Below are 21,012 nucleotides of genomic sequence, written 5' to 3' on the forward strand. Positions count from 1 at the left end.
ACTTTAAGATCCGTAGAGTCCCATATAAGCAGGTGTTACAGTCAGTGACTTGCATACAGGGCACAGTCGCAAAATAACAGCAATTAGAGTGTAATTCATTCACAGACATCCTAACCTGCAAAAACTCATTTCAGGGAGGTGGCTTCACCTGCTATTGCTCCGCCCCCCCAGTTATATATTGGACACCTTGAAACCCTAAATAAGATAAAGACTTATCAGTAAAGTAGCTTCCCACTAAATCAAATTAAAAAAAGTAGCTTTATTGCACAGCCACATGCAACAAACCTATTTTCCAGTGATCGTACGCTTGTTGAATGCGTAAATGTTTTAGAATACGAAGTTTAATTACGTGCAGTAAATAAGGTAGTATTTGTGTTTTTATTTTATTAGAATAAGTGGGAGCTTTTTGGTTACTGATGCTTTGAGGGTTCTATAACGTCCCAGCAACTAAAGGCATTCCTTAAAGAAACACTTTTCTGGATTAGGGCCACATTGGATCATGGTACTTGGAGTTTCAGGGAGATTGCATTCCATTTGCTGGTATTAAGGAGCCGCTATTACAATCAGGGAGTGTTGGGATGTCTGCATTCACTAAAATAGAACTATAATAAATAACCTGCAGTTGCTAGATTTCTTTTTATAGCAGCTTTGTTTTAGCGACCAGCATAGGATTTCTTTAGCACAAAGTATCCTCACAGTAATGCTACAGAAAGCAGCATAAGTTTAAAAAATAGTAGAAAATAATCAGTAAACGTGGGATATAGAATTTTTGTCCTGAAGAGCTTACAATTCAGTCACTTGAACAATAGGAAAAACGTATGGAAATAAGACGGTAATAGGAAAAGTGCATATCCAAGATGTATTTTGTATCAGAGGATATCTGCTGTGTGCTAGTAAAACTAAGAGATGGGATCTGCCTTTTAAAAGCAAAGGTATTTTTTTGTAACTTTTTGCATAAAAAAAAATAAAAAAATTAAATTGTAACACATCTCTCTATAGTTTTTTTGAAAACTGGATGTTCCTAAGCTAAATAAATACTTTTTGTTTACATGCGTTCATGGCGTGGCCCTGTCTGCCAAAAGATCTGTGGCAGTTGTCCTTACCAGGCTGATAGCATATTAAAATAAATTAAAAATGACTTTTTTATGCAATATTTTTTATCATTTAAAGGGACAGTCTAGTCAAAATTAAACTCTCATGATTCCAATAGCACATGCAATTTTAAAACAATTTTCCAATTTACTTTTGTAATAAAATTTGCTTTGCTCTCTTGTTATTTTTTTTTTTTTTTTGTGGAAAGCTTAACCTAGGTAGGCTCATATGCTAATTTTTAAGCAGTATAACTGCCTCTTGTCTCAGTGCATTTTGACATTTTTTTATAGACACTGATAGTTCATTGTGCTCACTCCTGTGGGGTTATTTAAAAGTCAGCACTGATTGGCTAAAATGCATGTCTGTCAAAAGAACTGAGATAAGGGAGCAGTCTGCAGAGGCTTAAAAACAAGGTAATCACAGACTTAAAAAGTACATTAATATAACAGTGTTGGTTATGCAAAACTGGGGAATGGGTAATAAAGGGATTGTCTATCTTTTTAAACAATACAAATTCTGGAGTAGACTGTCCCTATAAAAAGTGTTCTTTCACATGCATGTGTTGTTTTGTTTAGTGTCCCTTTAATAGAACCCTTTAATGCATTAAAATACAGGATATCAAATGCAGAGCACCCAACAAGGGCTGGGCTGAGCCTAGGATACACAGGGTGTTTGCAAAGAGGTTTGGACCAGTTGTGGACTGGGATGGTTGTTTTAGCCCTGCCCAGTTGCTAGCATTATTATTTGTGCATGATACAGGGTCTTCTCACTGCCTTGCTGTGTCTGTGAACCACGTCAGGCTGGTTCCACTTCCTGCCTTATGTCTGTGCCACCATAGCTGTGCAGGAATGCTGCGCACGTGCATATTGAGTGAACTAATCAAGGGGGAAGGATGACAGTCGCATACCTCCCAACATTTCAAAATTCAAAAGAGGGCCCCCCCCCCCCCCCCCCGCGGCAAAAAATTGAAAGGGGCGGGGCTTAAAATATCATAAGTCCAAAGTAATATAAATAAAATTCTAAATAAAGTCATATCTTTTAATACTCTTAGGCAGCAAATCAAACACAAGCTCAAACCACTGCTATGGCTATGTGAGCTCTGTATTTAATTAACCTTTGCAGAGACAGTGCTAAATATTTTTATCTTAGTTGGACATTTAATAATAGATTCTTTAAAACTGCTCTCTGCATTCCCCATTAATATTCTAGATTCTGGCCTTTAAAGTCAGCAAAAATGCACAGTAGCACACTACATAGCTTACACTTACATATGCAGATACACACACACTACATAGCATACACTTATACATGCAGATACACACACACTACATAGCTTACACTTATACATGCAGATACACACACACACTACATAGCATACACATACACATGCAGATACACACACACTGCATAGCTTACACTTATACATGCAGATACACACACACACTACATAGCATACACATACACATGCAGATACACACACACACACACTACATAGCATACACTTATACATGCAGATACACACACACTACATAGCATACACTTATGCATGCAGATACACACACACTACATAGCATACACTTACACATGCAGATACACACACACACACTACATAGCATACACATACACATGCAGATACACACTACATAGCATACACATACACATGCAGATACACACACACACACTACATAGCATACACTTATACATGCAGATACATACACACTACATAGCATACAGTTATACATGCAGATACACACACACACACTACATATCATTCACTTATACAGGCAGATACACACACTACATAGCTTACACTTATACATACAGATACACACTACACAGCATACACCTATACATGCAGATACACACACACACACACACACTTATACATACAGATACACACACACACTTATACATACAGATACACACTCTACACAGCCTACACTTATACATGCAGATACACACACACACATACATACAGATCCACACACACACACTACACAGCATACACTTATACATGCAGATACACACATACATACAGATACACACTACATAGCTTACACTTATACATGCAGATACACACACACTACATAGCATACACTTATACATACAGATACAAACACACTACATTGCATACACTTATACATGCAGATACGCACACACACACTACATAGCATACACTTATACATGCAGATATGCACACACACACACTACATAGCATAGACTTATACATGCAGATACACACTACATATCATACACTTACACATACAGACACACACTACATATCATACACTTATACAGGCAGACACACACTACATAGCATACATTTATACATACAGATACACACACTACATAGCATACACTTATACATGCAGATACGCACACACACACTACATAGCATACACTTATACATGCAGATATGCACACACACACACTACATAGCATAGACTTATACATGCAGATACACACACACTACATAGCTTACACTTATGCATGCAGATACACACACACTTATACATACAGATACACACACTACACAGCATACACTTATACATGCAGATACACACACATACTACATAGCATACACTTATACATGCAGATACACACACACTTATACATACAGATACACACACACACACACACTACATAGCTTACACTTATACATGCAGATACACACACACACTTATACATACAGATACGCACACACACTACACAGCATACACTTATACATGCAGATACAAACACACACTACATAGCATACAATTATACATGCAGATACACACTTATACATACAGATACACACACACACAGCATAGCTTACACTTATACATGCAGATATACACACACACACTACATAGCATACACTTATACATACAGATACACACACACTACATTGCATACACTTACACATGCAGACACACACTACATATCATAAACTTATATAGGCAGACACACACACACACTACATAGCATACACTTATACATGCAGATACACACATACATACAGATACACACTACATAGCTTACACTTATACATGCAGATACACACACACTACATAGCATACACTTATACATACAGATACAAACACACTACATTGCATACACTTATACATGCAGATACGCACACACACACTACATAGCATACACTTATACATGCAGATATGCACACACACACACTACATAGCATAGACTTATACATGCAGATACACACTACATATCATACACTTACACATACAGACACACACTACATATCATACACTTATACAGGCAGACACACACTACATAGCATACATTTATACATACAGATACACACACTACATAGCATACACTTATACATGCAGATACGCACACACACACTACATAGCATACACTTATACATGCAGATATGCACACACACACACTACATAGCATAGACTTATACATGCAGATACACACACACTACATAGCTTACACTTATGCATGCAGATACACACACACTTATACATACAGATACACACACTACACAGCATACACTTATACATGCAGATACACACACATACTACATAGCATACACTTATACATGCAGATACACACACACTTATACATACAGATACACACACACACACACACTACATAGCTTACACTTATACATGCAGATACACACACACACTTATACATACAGATACGCACACACACTACACAGCATACACTTATACATGCAGATACAAACACACACTACATAGCATACAATTATACATGCAGATACACACTTATACATACAGATACACACACACACAGCATAGCTTACACTTATACATGCAGATATACACACACACACTACATAGCATACACTTATACATACAGATACACACACACTACATTGCATACACTTACACATGCAGACACACACTACATATCATAAACTTATATAGGCAGACACACACACACACTACATAGCATACACTTATACATGCAGATACACACTTATACATACAGATACACACACACACAGCATAGCTTACACTTATACATGCAGATATACACACACACACTACACAGCATACACTTATACATACAGATACACACACACTACATTGCATACACTTACACATGCAGAAACACACTACATATCATAAACTTATACAGGCAGACACACACACTACATAGCATACACTTATAAATACAGATACACACACACACTACATAGCATACACTTATACATGCAGATACGCACACACACTACATAGCTTACACTTATACATGCAGATACACACACACACTACACAGCTTACACATACATACAGATACACAAACACACTTATACATACAGATACACACACACACTACACAGCATACACTTATACATGCAGATACACACGCTTCATAGCTTACATTTATACATGCAGACACACACACTAAATAGCCTACACTTATACATACAGATACACACACACACTACACAGCTTACACTTATACATGCAGATACACACACATACACACTTATAGATACAGATAGACACAGAGTACATCATATATGGGTATCTGTAACTCATTGTATGAGGTCATGGGGTTGGCAAGCACATTAGCTGGCAGTCTGAGGCTGCCACTGTTCGTTACCCTGGTGTTGCACTGCTCATTGTATAAAACTTAAGGCATGCTAGTATTATCACCAGGGGTTAGACGTCATCACTACCAGGGGTTAGAGGTCACCATTACCTGAAGTCAGAGGGTATACAGCCTTATTGCTCCTACTTAACCCACACACCATTCATTTTCCACAAGGAATATAACAGGTATATTACCCTGGGAGAGAAAAAACAACTGCTTTTTTTTTTTTTTTTAATGCATGGGGCAATGCGGGACAGATTGCTAGCAACCAGGGACAGACCCCAAAAATCGGGACTGTCCCGCAAAAATAGGGACAGTTGGGAGGTATGCAGTCGCAGAGTAGCAGCTCCTCTTGATGATGCCAGTTGATGTCTGTGGGTTCTAGTTTTTGTTTGGTTGTGAATGCATGGGATGCATTTGTGTGTGCATGTGTGTGCCTGTGGATGTATGGGATGCATTTGTGTGTGCATGTGTGTGCCTGTGGATGTATGGGATGTATTTGTGTGTGCATGTGTGTGCCTGTGGATGTCTGGGATGTATTTGTGTGTGCATGTATGCGCCTGTGGGTGTCAGGGATGTATTTGTGTTGGTGCTCTGACAAAATGCAGAAGGACATTTGGCAGACGGACATTTGGCCGACAGACAGAAAGCTAAAGAATGTTCCGATGACGGCCGAGGGCAGATGCGTTCCAGAGTGCTCTGTTCTAATCAGAGCCTCGGGCACCGCAACTGCCTCTGGGAACCTTACCATGGGTCCCAGGCGCACGTCTTGTAATTCTCTGTCCGGGAAATTATCTATCTATCAAATCTATCTATTTATCTATCAAATCTATCTATCGTATCTATCAAATGTATCTATTGCATCTATTGATCTATCTAATCTATGTATCTATCTATCTATCAAATCTATCTATCTCGTGGCCGGACTGTTATCTGACAGCCACTTGTGTTTCGGCCAAATGTCCGTCGGCCAAATGTCCATCGGCCAAATGTCCGTCGGCCAAATGTCTGTCGGCTAAAAGTCCGGCCACGATTTGTGTTTGCCTGTGGGTGCCTGTGGATGTCTACAATATATTTGTGTGTGCATGTGTGTGCCTGTGGATGTCTGGGATGTATTTGTGTGTGCATGTGTGTGCCTGTAGATGTCTGGGATGTATTTGTGTGTGCATGTGTGTGCCTGTAGATGTCTGGGATGTATTTGTGTGTGCATGTGTGTGCCTGTAGATGTCTGTGGTATATTTGTGTGTGCATGTGGGTGTCTCTGGATGTCTGGGGTGTATTTGTGGGTGTCTGTGGATGTCTGGTATGTATTTGTGTGTGTCTGTGGATGTCTGGGATGTATTTGTGGGTGCCTGTGGATCTCTGGGATGTATTTGTGGGGGCTTGTGGATATCTGGGATGTATTTGTGGGTGCCTGTGGATGTCTGGGATATATTTGTGGGTGCTTGTGGATATCTGGGATGTATTTATGTGTGCCTGTAGATGTCTGCGGTATTTTTGTGTGTGCATGTGGGTGCCTGTGGATGTCTGGGATGTATTTGTGGGTGCCTGTGGATGTCTGGGATGTATTTGTGTGTGCATGTGGATGTATTTGTGTGTGCATGTGGATGTATTTGTGTGTGGATGTATTTGTGTGTGCATATGGAAGTATTTGTGGGTGCATGTGGATGTCTGGGATGTATTTGTGTGTGCATGTGGATGTATTTCTGTGTGCATGTGTGTGCATGTGGATGTATTTGTGTGTGCATGTGTGTGCATGTGGATGTATTTGTGTGTGCATGTGGATGTCATGTGGATGTATTTGTGTGTGCATGTGGATGTATTTGTGTGTGCATGTGGATGTATTTGTGTGTGCATGTGGATGTCATGTGGATGTATTTGTGTGTGCATGTGGATGTATTTGTGTGTGCATGTGGATGTCATGTGGATGTATTTGTGTGTGCATGTGGATGTATTTGTGTGTGCATGTGGAGGTCATGTGGATGTATTTGTGTGTGCATGTGGATGTCATGTGGATGTATTTGTGTGTGCATGTGGATGTATTTGTGTGTGCATGTGGAGGTCATGTGGATGTATTTGTGTGTGCATGTGGAGGTCATGTGGATGTATTTGTGTGTGCATGTGGATGTATTTGTGTGTGCATGTGGATGTCATGTGGATGTATTTGTGTGTGCATGTGGATGTCATGTGGATGTATTTGTGTGTGCATGTGGATGTATTTGTGTGTGCATGTGGATGTCATGTGGATGTATTTGTGTGTGCATGTGGATGTATTTGTGTGTGCATGTGGATGTATTTGTGTGTGCATGTGGATGTCTGTGTGTGATGAGAAGTTCTCAGGAGAGACTTTAAATACAAAGGCTAATAAGCAATAAGAGGTTATTCATTATTTGAAGGTGAACTTCAATTTACAAAATACAGTAATAGAAGGGCATTGAAAAGGGTGTTACAAACACTTTTCAGTTTTGGGATGTGGTTAAATAACAAACGGGTGGGGACTGGGGAGTGTGCTGCTCTACCTTATTGGTTCTGGCCTAATGTTGGTCCCAGTCCGGCTGGTCCCAAACGTCCTTTATGTTGCAGGATTGTCACAGACTGGGAGCTTTGTTCTGATTTTCCTCCTGCTACTTCCCCTTCAGGCAGATATCCCAGTTTTCATAGCTAAACCAGGAACTGCTTCTGCTCTACCCTCTGGCTGCCCTCACTCTGACTAAATCTGTCCATGACTTTGCCCCTGGCTATGGCTCCACCCACAAAACACCCATGTTCCCCTCACCTGCTAGTCCCAGAAAACCTCAGGAAAATGTCGGTAGGTTCCCTAAAGAAAGTACCTATCAGCCCAATTAACATTAGCAAGTAGCATTTACCAGGCAATGAGAATTAGTAGAAAGTACCCATCAGCCAATGAGAATTATCAGGAAGTACCTATCAGCCAATAAGCTTTAGCAGGAAGTGCCGATCAGCAAATGAGCCTTGACAGGAAGTATATAACTGATACCTCATAATCTTTTCAGGCAAAATATCACCATTTTTAAAATGCTACTCACTTGCTCAGTTTATATGAGCTGTAGAATATAATTGAATACAGTATCCCTTAAAGGGACAGTCAACACCAGAATGTCAACACCAGAATTGTTGTTGTTTTAAAAGATAGATAATCCCTTAATTACCAATTCCCCAGTTTTGCATAACAAACACACAATTACCTTGTATCTAAGCCTCAGCAGACTGCCCCCTTATTTCAGTTCTTTTGACAGACTTGCATTTTAGCCAATCGGAGCTGTCTCCATGGTAAATTCACGCGCAGGAGCTCAATGTTATCTATATGAAACACGTGAACTAATGCCCTCTAGTGGTGAAAAACTATTAAAATGCATTTAAATTAGAGGTGGCCTTCAAGGTCTAAGAAATTAGCATATGAACCTCCTAGGTTTAGCTTTCAACTAGGAATACCAAGAGAACAAAGCAAAATTGGTGATAAAAGTAAATTGGAAAGTTGTTTAAAATGACATGCCTTATTTGAAATATGAAAGTTTGTTTTGGACTTAACTAGAAGATATACACTATAGATGCATGGAAGAATATGAGTAGTTTAAAGGAACCATTTGCTGTAAAAAAAAAAAAAAATCAAATTTGTTCCCAATTATCCATTTTACCTGCTGTAGTTTATTACGTTGCTTACAAAAATCTCCGTCCTTTGCCTTTATTTTACCACTACATATACTAAATATTTTAATATTGCAATGTTAGCTATAGAAACACTATGTAAACAAGAAAAATCTGAGAAAATCAGCCTCCCAATAGAGGTGGGACATATAGAAAGCCCAGCTCCTTTTAAAGGTTGTTCCTGCACTAGCTTTAAATACAATTATTTTTTATCTGCTGCTTGCCTGAGTCAATTGCCCCTTCAAATGCGATTGCATTTAATGAATGCTAGAGAGCAGCAACCTTGTCATTACCTTCATCTAAGGATTCTTCCTTTGAAGTTTTCGTATCTGTGATTTCACAATTTACCAAATAAGGGGCAGGAAACCAAGCTAAGTGCTTTTCTTCATTCTCCACCAGCCACCAACCTGCAAGAAATTTGTCAAGAAACTATATTTTACACAAATGTACCTTATTTATTTATCATATGAAACCAGTAGATTAATTTTACAAAGAGAATGTTACATTTCAATTTCTCAAAGAAAACATGCCATTAAAGGGACATCAAACAATCTGAGTGCATATTGACCTTGATTAAAAGGGGAATCACAAAAATATAAGCACTATTGAGCTCTAATATTCTTGTGCTCATATTACAAGTTGAAAGTAAAAAGTTATCGCTTGAGAGAAGGGCTAAGGTTTACTAACATCTAGAGGTTAGACAGCACGGCTGCGCTTAATTCTTCTCTTCGTGGACTTCTATGGGGCACACTACATAACCCTGCTATAGCTTTCGGTTGAGCACTGACCCGAAAGTGCGCTAAAGCTGAAATAGTTTAAATAATTTCATATTTATATATATATATATATATATATATATATATATATATATATATATAATCTCTATAGCTCTATATGTATATAAAGATATATAAATATATATTTGTTAATATTTATAAATAACATGTTTTTTAAAGAGTTAGGAACAAAACTAATTTAAAATATTTAAAATTTTAAAATAAAAAAATTGCTGTTCACAAGTATGTATGTGTGCACATACATATATACACATACACACACATACACTTACCGGCCACCTTATTAGGTACACCTTGCTAGTACCGGGTTGGAACGCCTTTTGCCTTCAGAACTGCCTTAATTCTTTGTGGCATAGATTCAACAAGGTGTTGGAAACATTCCTCTGAAATTTAGGTCCATATTGACATGATAGCATCACGCAGTTGCTGCAGATTTGCCGGCTGCACATCCATGATGCAAATCTACCGTTCCACCACATCCCAAAGGTGCTCTATTAGATTGAGATCTGGTGACTGTGGAGGCCATTTGGGTACAGGGAACTCATTATTATGTTTAAGAACCCAGTTTGAGATGATTTGAGCTTTGTGATATGGCTCATTATCCTGCTGGAAGTAGCCATCAGAATATGGGTACACTGTAGCCATAAAGGGGTGGACATGGTCAGCAACATTACTCAGGTAGGCTGTGGTGTTTAAACAATGCTCAATTGGTACTAAGGGGCCCAAAGTGTGCCAAGAAAATATCCCCCACACCATTACACCACCAGCACCAACCTGAACCATTGATACAAGGCAGGATGGATCCATGCTTTCATGTTGTTTATGCCAAATTCTGAGCCTACCATCTGAATGTCACAGCTGAAATTGAGACTCATCAAACCAGGCAAGGTTTTTCCAATCTTCTATTGTCTAATTTTGGTGAGCCTGTGCAAATTTTTCTTAGCTGACATGAGTGGCACCCGGTGTGGTCCTCTGCTGCTGTAGCCCATCTGCTTCAAGGTTTGATGTGTTGCATGTTCAGAGATGGTATTCTGCATACCTTGTTGTAACGAGTGGTTATTTGAGTTACTGTTGCCTTTCTATCATCTTGAACCAGTCAGCCCATTCTCCTCTGACCTCTGACATCAACAAGGCATTTTTGTTCTCACAACTGCCGCTTACTGGATATTTTCTCTTTTTTGGACCATTCTCTGTAAACCCTACAGATGGCTGTGTGTGAAAGCCTCAGTAGGTCAGCAGTTTTTTAAATACTCAGACCAGCTCGTCTGGCACTAACATCCATTCCACGTTTAAAGTCACTTAAATCTTCCCCATTCTGATGCTCGGTTTGAACTTCAGCAAGTTGTCTTCACCACGTCTGGATGCCTAAATGCTTTGAGCTGCTGCCATGTGATTAGCTGATTAAGAATTTGTGTTAAATGAAATGCAAGCTATAGCTACAGTCAGATTTATAACTTAGATTCATTAATCCAATATGGGTATCAGAATATACAGAGACCTGCTACTGAGAGAAACAAAGAAAATAGAGAACCCAAAGATAGTGGGCCAGCTAAACTGAGAGTAAACTATTGTAACTATACAGGCTCATACAGTCTAATCCTAACACTACAAACCATCTCAAACACAACGTAGCAACTAAGTAAACCAAAATGCCCCCATAATGGGCAGCAAATAGGGGATAACAATAACAAAACATAGCAAAAAGTGCAAATGTGGATCCTTGAATCATAGCATTACAGGTGGTGCAACCAGTACACCTGTAACACCCGTGTTTCTTTTTCTGGTGTAGCCAGGTATCCTGTTTGTAACAGTGACTAGGATCAGTTAGCATGAGTGAGTCTCTCAGACTTCTGTCACGCTTATAGCCCACTCTCGGATTCTGCCATTGAAGAAACGTAAGTGAGGGATCACCCTGTACTATTTGCCAATGTTGTCTGAGTGCCTTCCCTAGTGTCCTAGTGCATGGGCTGTATGTCGTAGTAAACATCATTCTTGGCTCGATGTCTGTCTTGGTTGGATTAGACGGTACTGTCATACTCTCAGCCAAAGACCTACTTTGACGAATCAGACGAGGATTATAACCTCTATGGGTAAATCTTTCTTCCATATCAGTGAGTTGTTCCTCAATGTGACATCACTGTTTTTGCGAATAACCTGGCACATCTGTGCTTTAGGGATTGCTTTCAATAAAGCTGTAGGGTGGTTGCTAGTGGCATGTAGAATCAAATTTTTATTTGTGGACTTCCTAAAGAGTGAAGTGCCCAATTGGCCATTCTCCAGTTTTAAAATTCTAAGGTCCAAGAATTCGATGGACATTGCATCATGTTTCATCTTGAAATTGACCGGATTCTGTAGAGAGTTTAAGTGGGTGAACCATGTCTCAAGTTGTATCGATGATCCCCTCCAAATGATCAGGAGGTCATCGATAATACTTCTGGTTTGGTATAGATCTGCATAACTGTGGTTTCATAATTCTCCATGAAGAGATTGGCTAGAGAGGGGGCCACGTTAGATCCCATGGCCACGCCAGAGATCTGCTGGTAAAATTTGCCTTCAAAGCGAAAATAATTCAACCGGAGACTTAAGTCAAGAAGTTGTATCAAAAAATCTTTCGCGGGACCAACGTATGGGTATCTATCCAATGCTTCAGAAACATAAAGTTTCCCTGCTTCATGTGGAATGATGGTGTAAAGACTATTTACATCTGCAGTTACCAGAATGTATGGTTCTTCAACAGAAACTGATTTCAAATCATCAATGAGTTGTGTTGAATCCCTCAGATAGGACCTCATATTCCTCACAAGTGGCTGAAGGAAGTGATCGACAAAGATCGCCAATCTTGAAGTAATCGAGTTCCTGGCTGAGACAATCGGTCTTCCAGGAGGCCGTTTATGGTCTTTATGGATCTTAGGTAACATATATAAAACTGGGTAAGCTGGATGCTCAATCAACAGAACCTTGGATATCTCTTCATCAATCCAAGCCTCTTTAATGCCCGTCTGTACAGCTTGATCAATCAATAATTGGAAATCTTTCATAGGATCTTTATTTAAAGGTTGGTAAGTGTGAATATCATTCAATTGTTGTTTGATTTCATCACTATAATCCTTGTAGTTCAACACTACCACAGCCCCACCCTCATCAGCTGTCCTTATCACAATATCAGGGTCTTTAGAAAGTTTTAACGTATTTCATCTCTCTCTCTCCTTCCTGACTAAGCTGGAACTGTGAAATTTGTGTGTTGCTTTATTAGCCATAACTAAGGGTTTAGGAGAGCCCTAATAGCTCCAGTAGCAGGACAGCCCACAACAGAGGAACATACCTGTTGTGTGAGACAGAGGACTGGATACCGCATCAGCTCTGGAGGGTGAGTGAATTGATACAAACCCAAAGTGTGCTACTATTTCAGTAACAGCGGAGAAAGTGAATTCCAATTTTGACCTATACAGTTACTAACTGTCACCGGAGCGGTAAGCCCTCTGTTAAATTACTAACGAGTCTTGTTTTCATGAGAAGAAATGGTTATTAATTTTAATACTCAGTGATATCCGCAAATGGTGGGACCCTTGTTAAGGGTAGATTTTTCACTAGAGTTACTTTGTTATAATTCAATATAACACTGTTACAGTCTGTACAAAGTTTGGATTACAATTCTTTAGAAAGTGATACAATAGCTTCCCTCTCTGATTCTGACAGGTTATTACGAAACGGGTTAGCATGTCCACCACTTAGATCCTTAGTAATCAGTCTCATAAAGGTCTTAATACTACAGTTGCTACTTTCGGGATCAAAGGAATTCTTAGTCCTGAAAGGTTGTTTTTCCTCCAACTTTGGTGCGTCCCTGAAAAACTCTTTAAGTCTTAAGGACCTCTGGAACTTCTGACAGTCAATAAAGATATTAAAGTCATCACCTCTGTATGATGGAACAAAGCTTAGGCCTCTATTCAGTACATTCAACTCAGCTGTGGACAGGACCCGATCACTGATGTTCACTACCAGGTCCTCCCTGTCCCCAGTATTGGGTGGTACCCGGGTGGTAGAGGCGGCTTTCTCTCTCTAGCCTCCCCTGCGAATATGGGGCCTCCCCCTCTTCTTCGCTGGCTGGCTCTGGTGGTGACCCCCTGAAAAACCTGATGTCCAGTGGATTGGCTACTGGTAGGTCCACTCATACTCTGTGGTACATCCGTATCTGATCCCGAGCTACTTTCCACCGTTTGGAGTGACTGCTTTGTATAGAATCTTTGTCTCCTTCGTCTCTGTATAAAAAATCTCCTATTGTCTCCACCGCTCAACCATCGGTACACAGTTTTCTCTTTGTGATCTTCACACACCGTCTGCAGTTTCCTATTTTTGAACTGAACCAAAGTGTCCTTATAGTGGGGGGACATGATTAATCAATGTGAATCGAAGGTCTTGTACCCCATGTCCTTGTTCTAAAAAATGTCTGGCCACTGGCTGATCGCTGGTCCCTTTCTTTAGGGCAACCCTAATAGAGGACCTGTGATTCACAAGTCGAGTCCTTGCCTCGTCAGTGGTTTTCCCCCACGTAAAATCTGCCACAGCTGCAGTTTAGAAGATACACTACGAAGGTGGTGGTACAAGTGAGGAAATGTCTGATCTGGTATCTCTTTTGTTGATAGGGGTGTCCAAATGTGGATCCTTGAATCATAGCATTACAGGTGGTGCAACCAGTACACCTGTAACACCCGTGTTTCTTTTTCTGGTGTAGCCAGGTATCCTGTTTGTAACAGTGACTAGGATCAGTTAGCATGAGTGAGTCTCTCAGACTTCTGTCACGCTTATAGCCCACTCTCGGATTCTGCCATTGAAGAAACGTAAGTGAGGGATCACCCTGTACTATTTGCCAATGTTGTCTGAGTGCCTTCCCTAGTGTCCTAGTGCATGGGCTGTATGTCGTAGTAAACATCATTCTTGGCTCGATGTCTGTCTTGGTTGGATTAGACGGTACTGTCATACTCTCAGCCAAAGACCTACTTTGACGAATCAGACGAGGATTATAACCTCTATGGGTAAATCTTTCTTCCATATCAGTGAGTTGTTCCTCAATGTGACATCACTGTTTTTGCGAATAACCTGGCACATCTGTGCTTTAAGGATTGCTTTCAATAAAGCTGTAGGGTGGTTGCTAGTGGCATGTAGAATCAAATTTTTATTCGTGGACTTCCTAAAGAGTGAAGTGCCCAATTGGCCATTCTCCAGTTTGAAAATTCTAAGGTCCAAGAATTCGATGGACATTGCATCATGTTTCATCTTGAACTTGATCGGATTCTGTAGAGAGTTTAAGTGGGTGAACCATGTCTCAAGTTGTATCGATGATCCCCTCCAAATGATCAGGAGGTCATCGATAATACTTCTGGTTTGGTATAGATCTGCATAACTGTGGTTTCGTAATTCTCCATGAAGAGATTGGCTAGAGAGGGGGCCACATTAGATCCCATGGCCACGCCAGAGATCTGCTGGTAAAATTTGCCTTCAAAGCGAAAATAATTCAACCGGAGACTTAAGTCAAGAAGTTGTATCAAAAAATCTTTCGGGGGACCAACGTATGGGTATCTATCCAATGCTTCAGAAACATAAAGTTTCCCTGCTTCATGTGGAATGATGGTGTAAAGACTATTTACATCTGCAGTTAGCAGAATGTATGGTTCTTCAACAGAAACTGATTTCAAATCATCAATGAGTTGTGTTGAATCCCTCAGATAGGACCTCATATTCCTCACAAGTGGCTGAAGGAAGTGATCGACAAAGATCGCCAATCTTGAAGTAATCGAGTTCCTGGCTGAGACAATCGGTCTTCCAGGAGGCCGTTTATGGTCTTTATGGATCTTAGGTAACATATATAAAATTGGGTAAGCTGGATGCTCAATCAACAGAACCTTGGATATCTCTTCATCAATCCAAGCCTCTTTAATGCCCGTCTGTACAGCTTGATCAATCAATAATTGGAAATCTTTCATAGGATCTTTATTTAAAGGTTGGTAAGTGTGAATATCATTCAATTGTTGTTTGATTTCATCACTATAATCCTTGTAGTTCAACACTACCACAGCCCCACCCTCATCAGCTGTCCTTATCACAATATCAGGGTCTTTAGAAAGTTTTAACGTATTTCATCTCTCTCTCTCCTTCCTGACTAAGCTGGAACTGTGAAATTTGTGTGTTGCTTTATTAGCCATAACTAAGGGTTTAGGAGAGCCCTAATAGCTCCAGTAGCAGGACAGCCCACAACAGAGGAACATACCTGTTGTGTGAGACAGAGGACTGGATACCGCATCAGCTCTGGAGGGTGAGTGAATTGATACAAACCCAAAGTGTGCTACTATTTCAGTAACAGCGGAGAAAGTGAATTCCGATTTTGACCTATACAGTTACTAACTGTCACCGGAGCGGTAAGCCCTCTGTTAAATTACTAACAAGTCTTGTTTTCATGAGAAGAAATGGTTATTAATTTTAATACTCAGTGATATCCGCAAATGGTGGGACCCTTGTTAAGGGTAGATTTTTCACTAGAGTTACTTTGTTATAATTCAATATAACACTGTTACAGTCTGTACAAAGTTTGGATTACAATTCTTTAGAAAGTGATACAATAGCTTCCCTCTCTGATTCTGACAGGTTATTACGAAACGGGTTAGCATGTCCGCTACTTAGATCCTTAGTAATCAGTCTCATAAAGGTCTTAATACTACAGTTGCTACTTTCGGGATCAAAGGAATTCTTAGTCCTGAAAGGTTGTTTTTCCTCCAACTTTGGTGCGTCCCTGAAAAACTCTTTAAGTCTTAAGGACCTCTGGAACTTCTGACAGTCGATAAAGATATTAAAGTCATCACCTCTGCATGATGGAACAAAGCTTAGGCCTCTATTCAGTACATTCAACTCAGCTGTGGACAGGACCCGATCACTGATGTTCACTACCAGGTCCTCCCTGTCCCCAGTATTGGGTGGTACCCGGGTGGTAGAGGCGGCTTTCTCTCTCTAGCCTCCCCTGCGAATATGGGGCCTCCCCCTCTTCTTCGCTGGCTGGCTCTGGTGGTGACCCCCTGAAAAACCTGATGTCCAGTGGATTGGCTACTGGTAGGTCCACTCATACTCTGTGGTACATCCGTATCTGATCCCGAGCTACTTTCCACCGTTTGGAGTGACTGCTTTGTATAGAATCTTTGTCTCCTTTGTCTCTGTATAAAAAATCTCCTATTGTCTCCACCACTCAACCATCGGTACACAGTTTTCTCTTTGTGATCTTCACACACCATCTGCAGTTTCCTATTTTTGAACTGAACCAAAGTGTCCTTATATTCTTTTATCTGTGTGGCTAGTTTCTCAAGCCATGGCTCAGAAGTATCCTCCACCATAATAGGTGTCTTGTGGTTCTCACACTCTTGGATCTCAGATTTAATTCTATCCAATAGATTCCTCACTTCTTCGGTAACCAAAAGGATGAGATCGAGTGAGCATTTGTTTAGGATCTAATTAGGGGTGGGGTTATGATTTGTTTGCTTATAAATGTATTTCACTTTGTATCACTTGTTGTCTGAGGAAGGGGATACATTATCCCCAAAACGTTACGGTCACGATCACAGTAAAGATTGATTGAAAAGTCCAGTGAGTGCAAGTTTTTTCTTGACCTATATATAAATATATATATATATATATATATATATATATATACTTATATATATATATATATATATATACATATATATATATAGTCAACAAAGGAAAATGTAGGGAGCGGTCATCAGTAAAAGCAGAAAGTCTTTATTGAACAAACTTGCTAAAAAGTATCCCTGTAGCACATCGCAGCATCAACAAAACGAGCAGTCAGCTAACATGTTTCAGCCCTCAGCCCGTAATCATAGCTGACTAAACACCTGTGCATCTTTAAAAGCAACAGGATAAACCCTGATTGGATAAGAACAAAGGGAGTGTTGGTGATGCAATATTCTTCATATTGAAACCCATTTACGCCTGCTACATTAGGACTGTGATCCAATTGATAATAGTATAAATATTTATTAATATGTACTTGTATATATTCTAGTTATAGTATATGAATCACGGATCCCATATATATATACAGTGGGACCTCGGTTTACAAACGACTCGGTATACGAAATTTCGGTTTACGAATTCAAAATCTTGAAAAAAATTGTCTCGGTTTAAGAATTTTTTTCGCAATACGAAACAAATGTTCCGGGTTTGCCCCTCGGTTTACAAATTTTTTTTGCAATACGAAACAAGTGTCCCGGTTTGCCCCTGCATACTGAAGTGTGGGTAGCAGTTGGAGAGGTTTTGGAGCCATTTGCAGCAAGTTGTTGAGCCTTTTGGAGCCATTTACAGCAAGTTGTTGAGCCCTTTGGAGCCATTTGCAGCAAGTTGTGGAGCCTTTTGGAGCCATTTGCAGCAGATTTTGGAGCCTTTTGGAGCCATTGGAGCCTTTTGCAGCAGGTTTTGTAGACTTTATTTGACTTTTTCTCTCACCTCCGGAACGCATTAATTGGTTTTCAATGCATTCCTATGGGAAACCGTGTTTCGGTTTACAAATTTTTCGCAATACGAAACGTCCCAGAGAACGAATTAAATTCGTAAACCGAGGTCCCACTGTATATATAATAATGCTAGAATGTATACTAGCAATAACTACATATTCGCCTATATACAGAATACCAAAAGATGAATATACACATGCATTGAGGGAAAGACGTATAGAGTATATGATCCCAAAATATAAGAAGATATTTTTAAAAAAAAATCAGTTAAATAGAATAATTCATTAATGGCAACGTACATAACTCTACATAAATGATCAGATATAAAATAACATAACACATGTGCGCATACGTACACACATGCATATGCACATGTCAGAATGTAAAGACATATATACATTTGCACATTTGCTTAAATGTCCAAAATATGGGCTGCTGGGAAAGAGGGAGACGTATTAAATAAGAAGCCAAGGGCAAAAAATTATTGTCAATAGTTGATATGGTCATATTCAGAATTCAGACCGGCAGGTACCTGGGTCTGAAGCTTGAATATCCAATACATCTCCCTCTTCCGCAGCAGCCCATCCCTGTCTCCTCCTCTAGGTGGACACAAGACCCGTTCAATCGCTTGCCATTTTAGAGTATTTATGCTCTTTTGGTGGCACCTTGCAAAGTGCTGCACTAGGGGAGTTGTGGCCTGCCCAGCCTGTATAGTTGATCAATGATTTCAAATTCTGACCTTGATCTCATTAGTAGTGAGACCAACATATTGTAGATGACATGAGGTACAAATTAACACATAAATGACATATGTTGAAGTGCACTTGAGACAACTTTCAATTGGAAAAATGTCACCTGTGGTTTCTGATTTGAATATATCAGAAGGTAAAACATATTCACATACCCTACATTTGTTAAGGCATGTTAAGGCATGTGTTAACCATGAACTTACTGTTGTGTTTAGTTTGGGGAGAACAGAGGGTGACAGCAAATTTCCCAAAGTAGTGGTTTTTCTATATGAGCAGCGTAAACCTTGAGAAATGCATTCTTTAAGCTTATCCTCTGCAGCTAGAACCCCAAAATGTTTTTTCACGTTACAAATTTCAGTATATTCATTACTATACTCAGTCACAAAAGTGACACCTTTATGCTCATTACCGATGTTTTTAGTTTTTTCTATCAAGTGAGATCTATCCATCTGATCTACTTGTTTTTTGGCTTTAGCGATAGTATTCTCATGATAACCCCTGTCTCTGAGTCTTTTACCCAAATCATGGGATTGTTCTTTGTATATATTATCAAGAGAGCAGTTCCTTTTTACCCTTATAAATTGTCATTTTGCTACTGCAAAAGGAACATGCTTGGGGTGGCAACTCGTGGCATGTAACAAGGCATTGCCACTTATAGGTTTTCTATAGATTTCAGTGAAAATCTTCCCATCAGCTGTTCCTTTAAGGGTAATATCTAAAAAGGGGATGATATTGTCTTTTAACTCACTTGTAAATTGTAATCCGATCTTATTGAGATTCAAATATTCAACAAATAATGTAAACTCAGATGCTGTACCTTGCCAGATCAAAAGCAAGTCATCTATATAGCGTCCATAAAAGTAACTGGAACTTCTAAAGGGATTCCCATCTCCATAGGCATGGGACAGCTCCCACCAACCCATAAAAAGGTTGGTATAGGAGGGGGCAAATTTGGCCCCCATCGCCGCCCCACGTCTCTGGAGATAGAAATCACCTTCAAAACAAAATAAGTTATGAGTAAGTAAATATTTCAATACTCTGAGAATATATTTTTAAACTCACAAGAGAAATTTGAATAGTACTCAAGAAAAAAGGCTATGGCTTCTAGGCCCTCTTTGTGAGGAATGAAAGAATTCAGGGCCACTACATCAATAGTGGCCCATTTGAAACAATTATTCTTCCACCTAAGGCTTTCCAAAGTATGTATGACACTTTTTGTATCCTGTATGTAACTATGCAAATTTTGTACAAGAGGTTGTAGAAGACTATCAACCCACTGGGAAACATGCTCAGTTAAAGAGTTAATACCGCTCACAATAGGGCGTCCTTTGACCTCAGTAAGAGACTTGTGTATCTTAGGCAAATGGTGGAAGATTGGCACTACAGGGTTGTCCACAACTAGGAACTCAAAGGTTCTACGGTCAAAGTGCCCATCTTCCAAATCATCGTCCATGATATCCAAAAGCTCTTTTAGAAAAACATATGTAGGATCAGTATAAAGTGGGATGTAATCATCAATATTTCCTAGTTGGCGTAATGCCTCATTAGTATAATCAATCCTATCCATCACAACCAATGAGCCACCTTTGTCAGCGGAGCGAATGACTATGTCAT

General features: G+C 39.7%; 1 protein-coding gene across 1 annotated transcript in view; it reads right to left on the minus strand.

The window, feature by feature from the left end:
* LOC128642463 (NADPH oxidase organizer 1) overlaps positions 1-21,012 on the minus strand; it is a 93,711-nt gene that overhangs the window by 22,878 nt on the left and 49,821 nt on the right. The window contains exon 6 of the mRNA XM_053695235.1: positions 9,636-9,749. Coding sequence (XP_053551210.1) covers positions 9,636-9,749 — 114 coding nt within the window. The remainder of the gene's footprint in view (positions 1-9,635; positions 9,750-21,012) is intronic.

This window comes from Bombina bombina, chromosome 11 (assembly GCF_027579735.1).
Source record: "Bombina bombina isolate aBomBom1 chromosome 11, aBomBom1.pri, whole genome shotgun sequence".
In the NCBI taxonomy this organism is placed as follows: domain Eukaryota; kingdom Metazoa; phylum Chordata; class Amphibia; order Anura; family Bombinatoridae; genus Bombina; species Bombina bombina.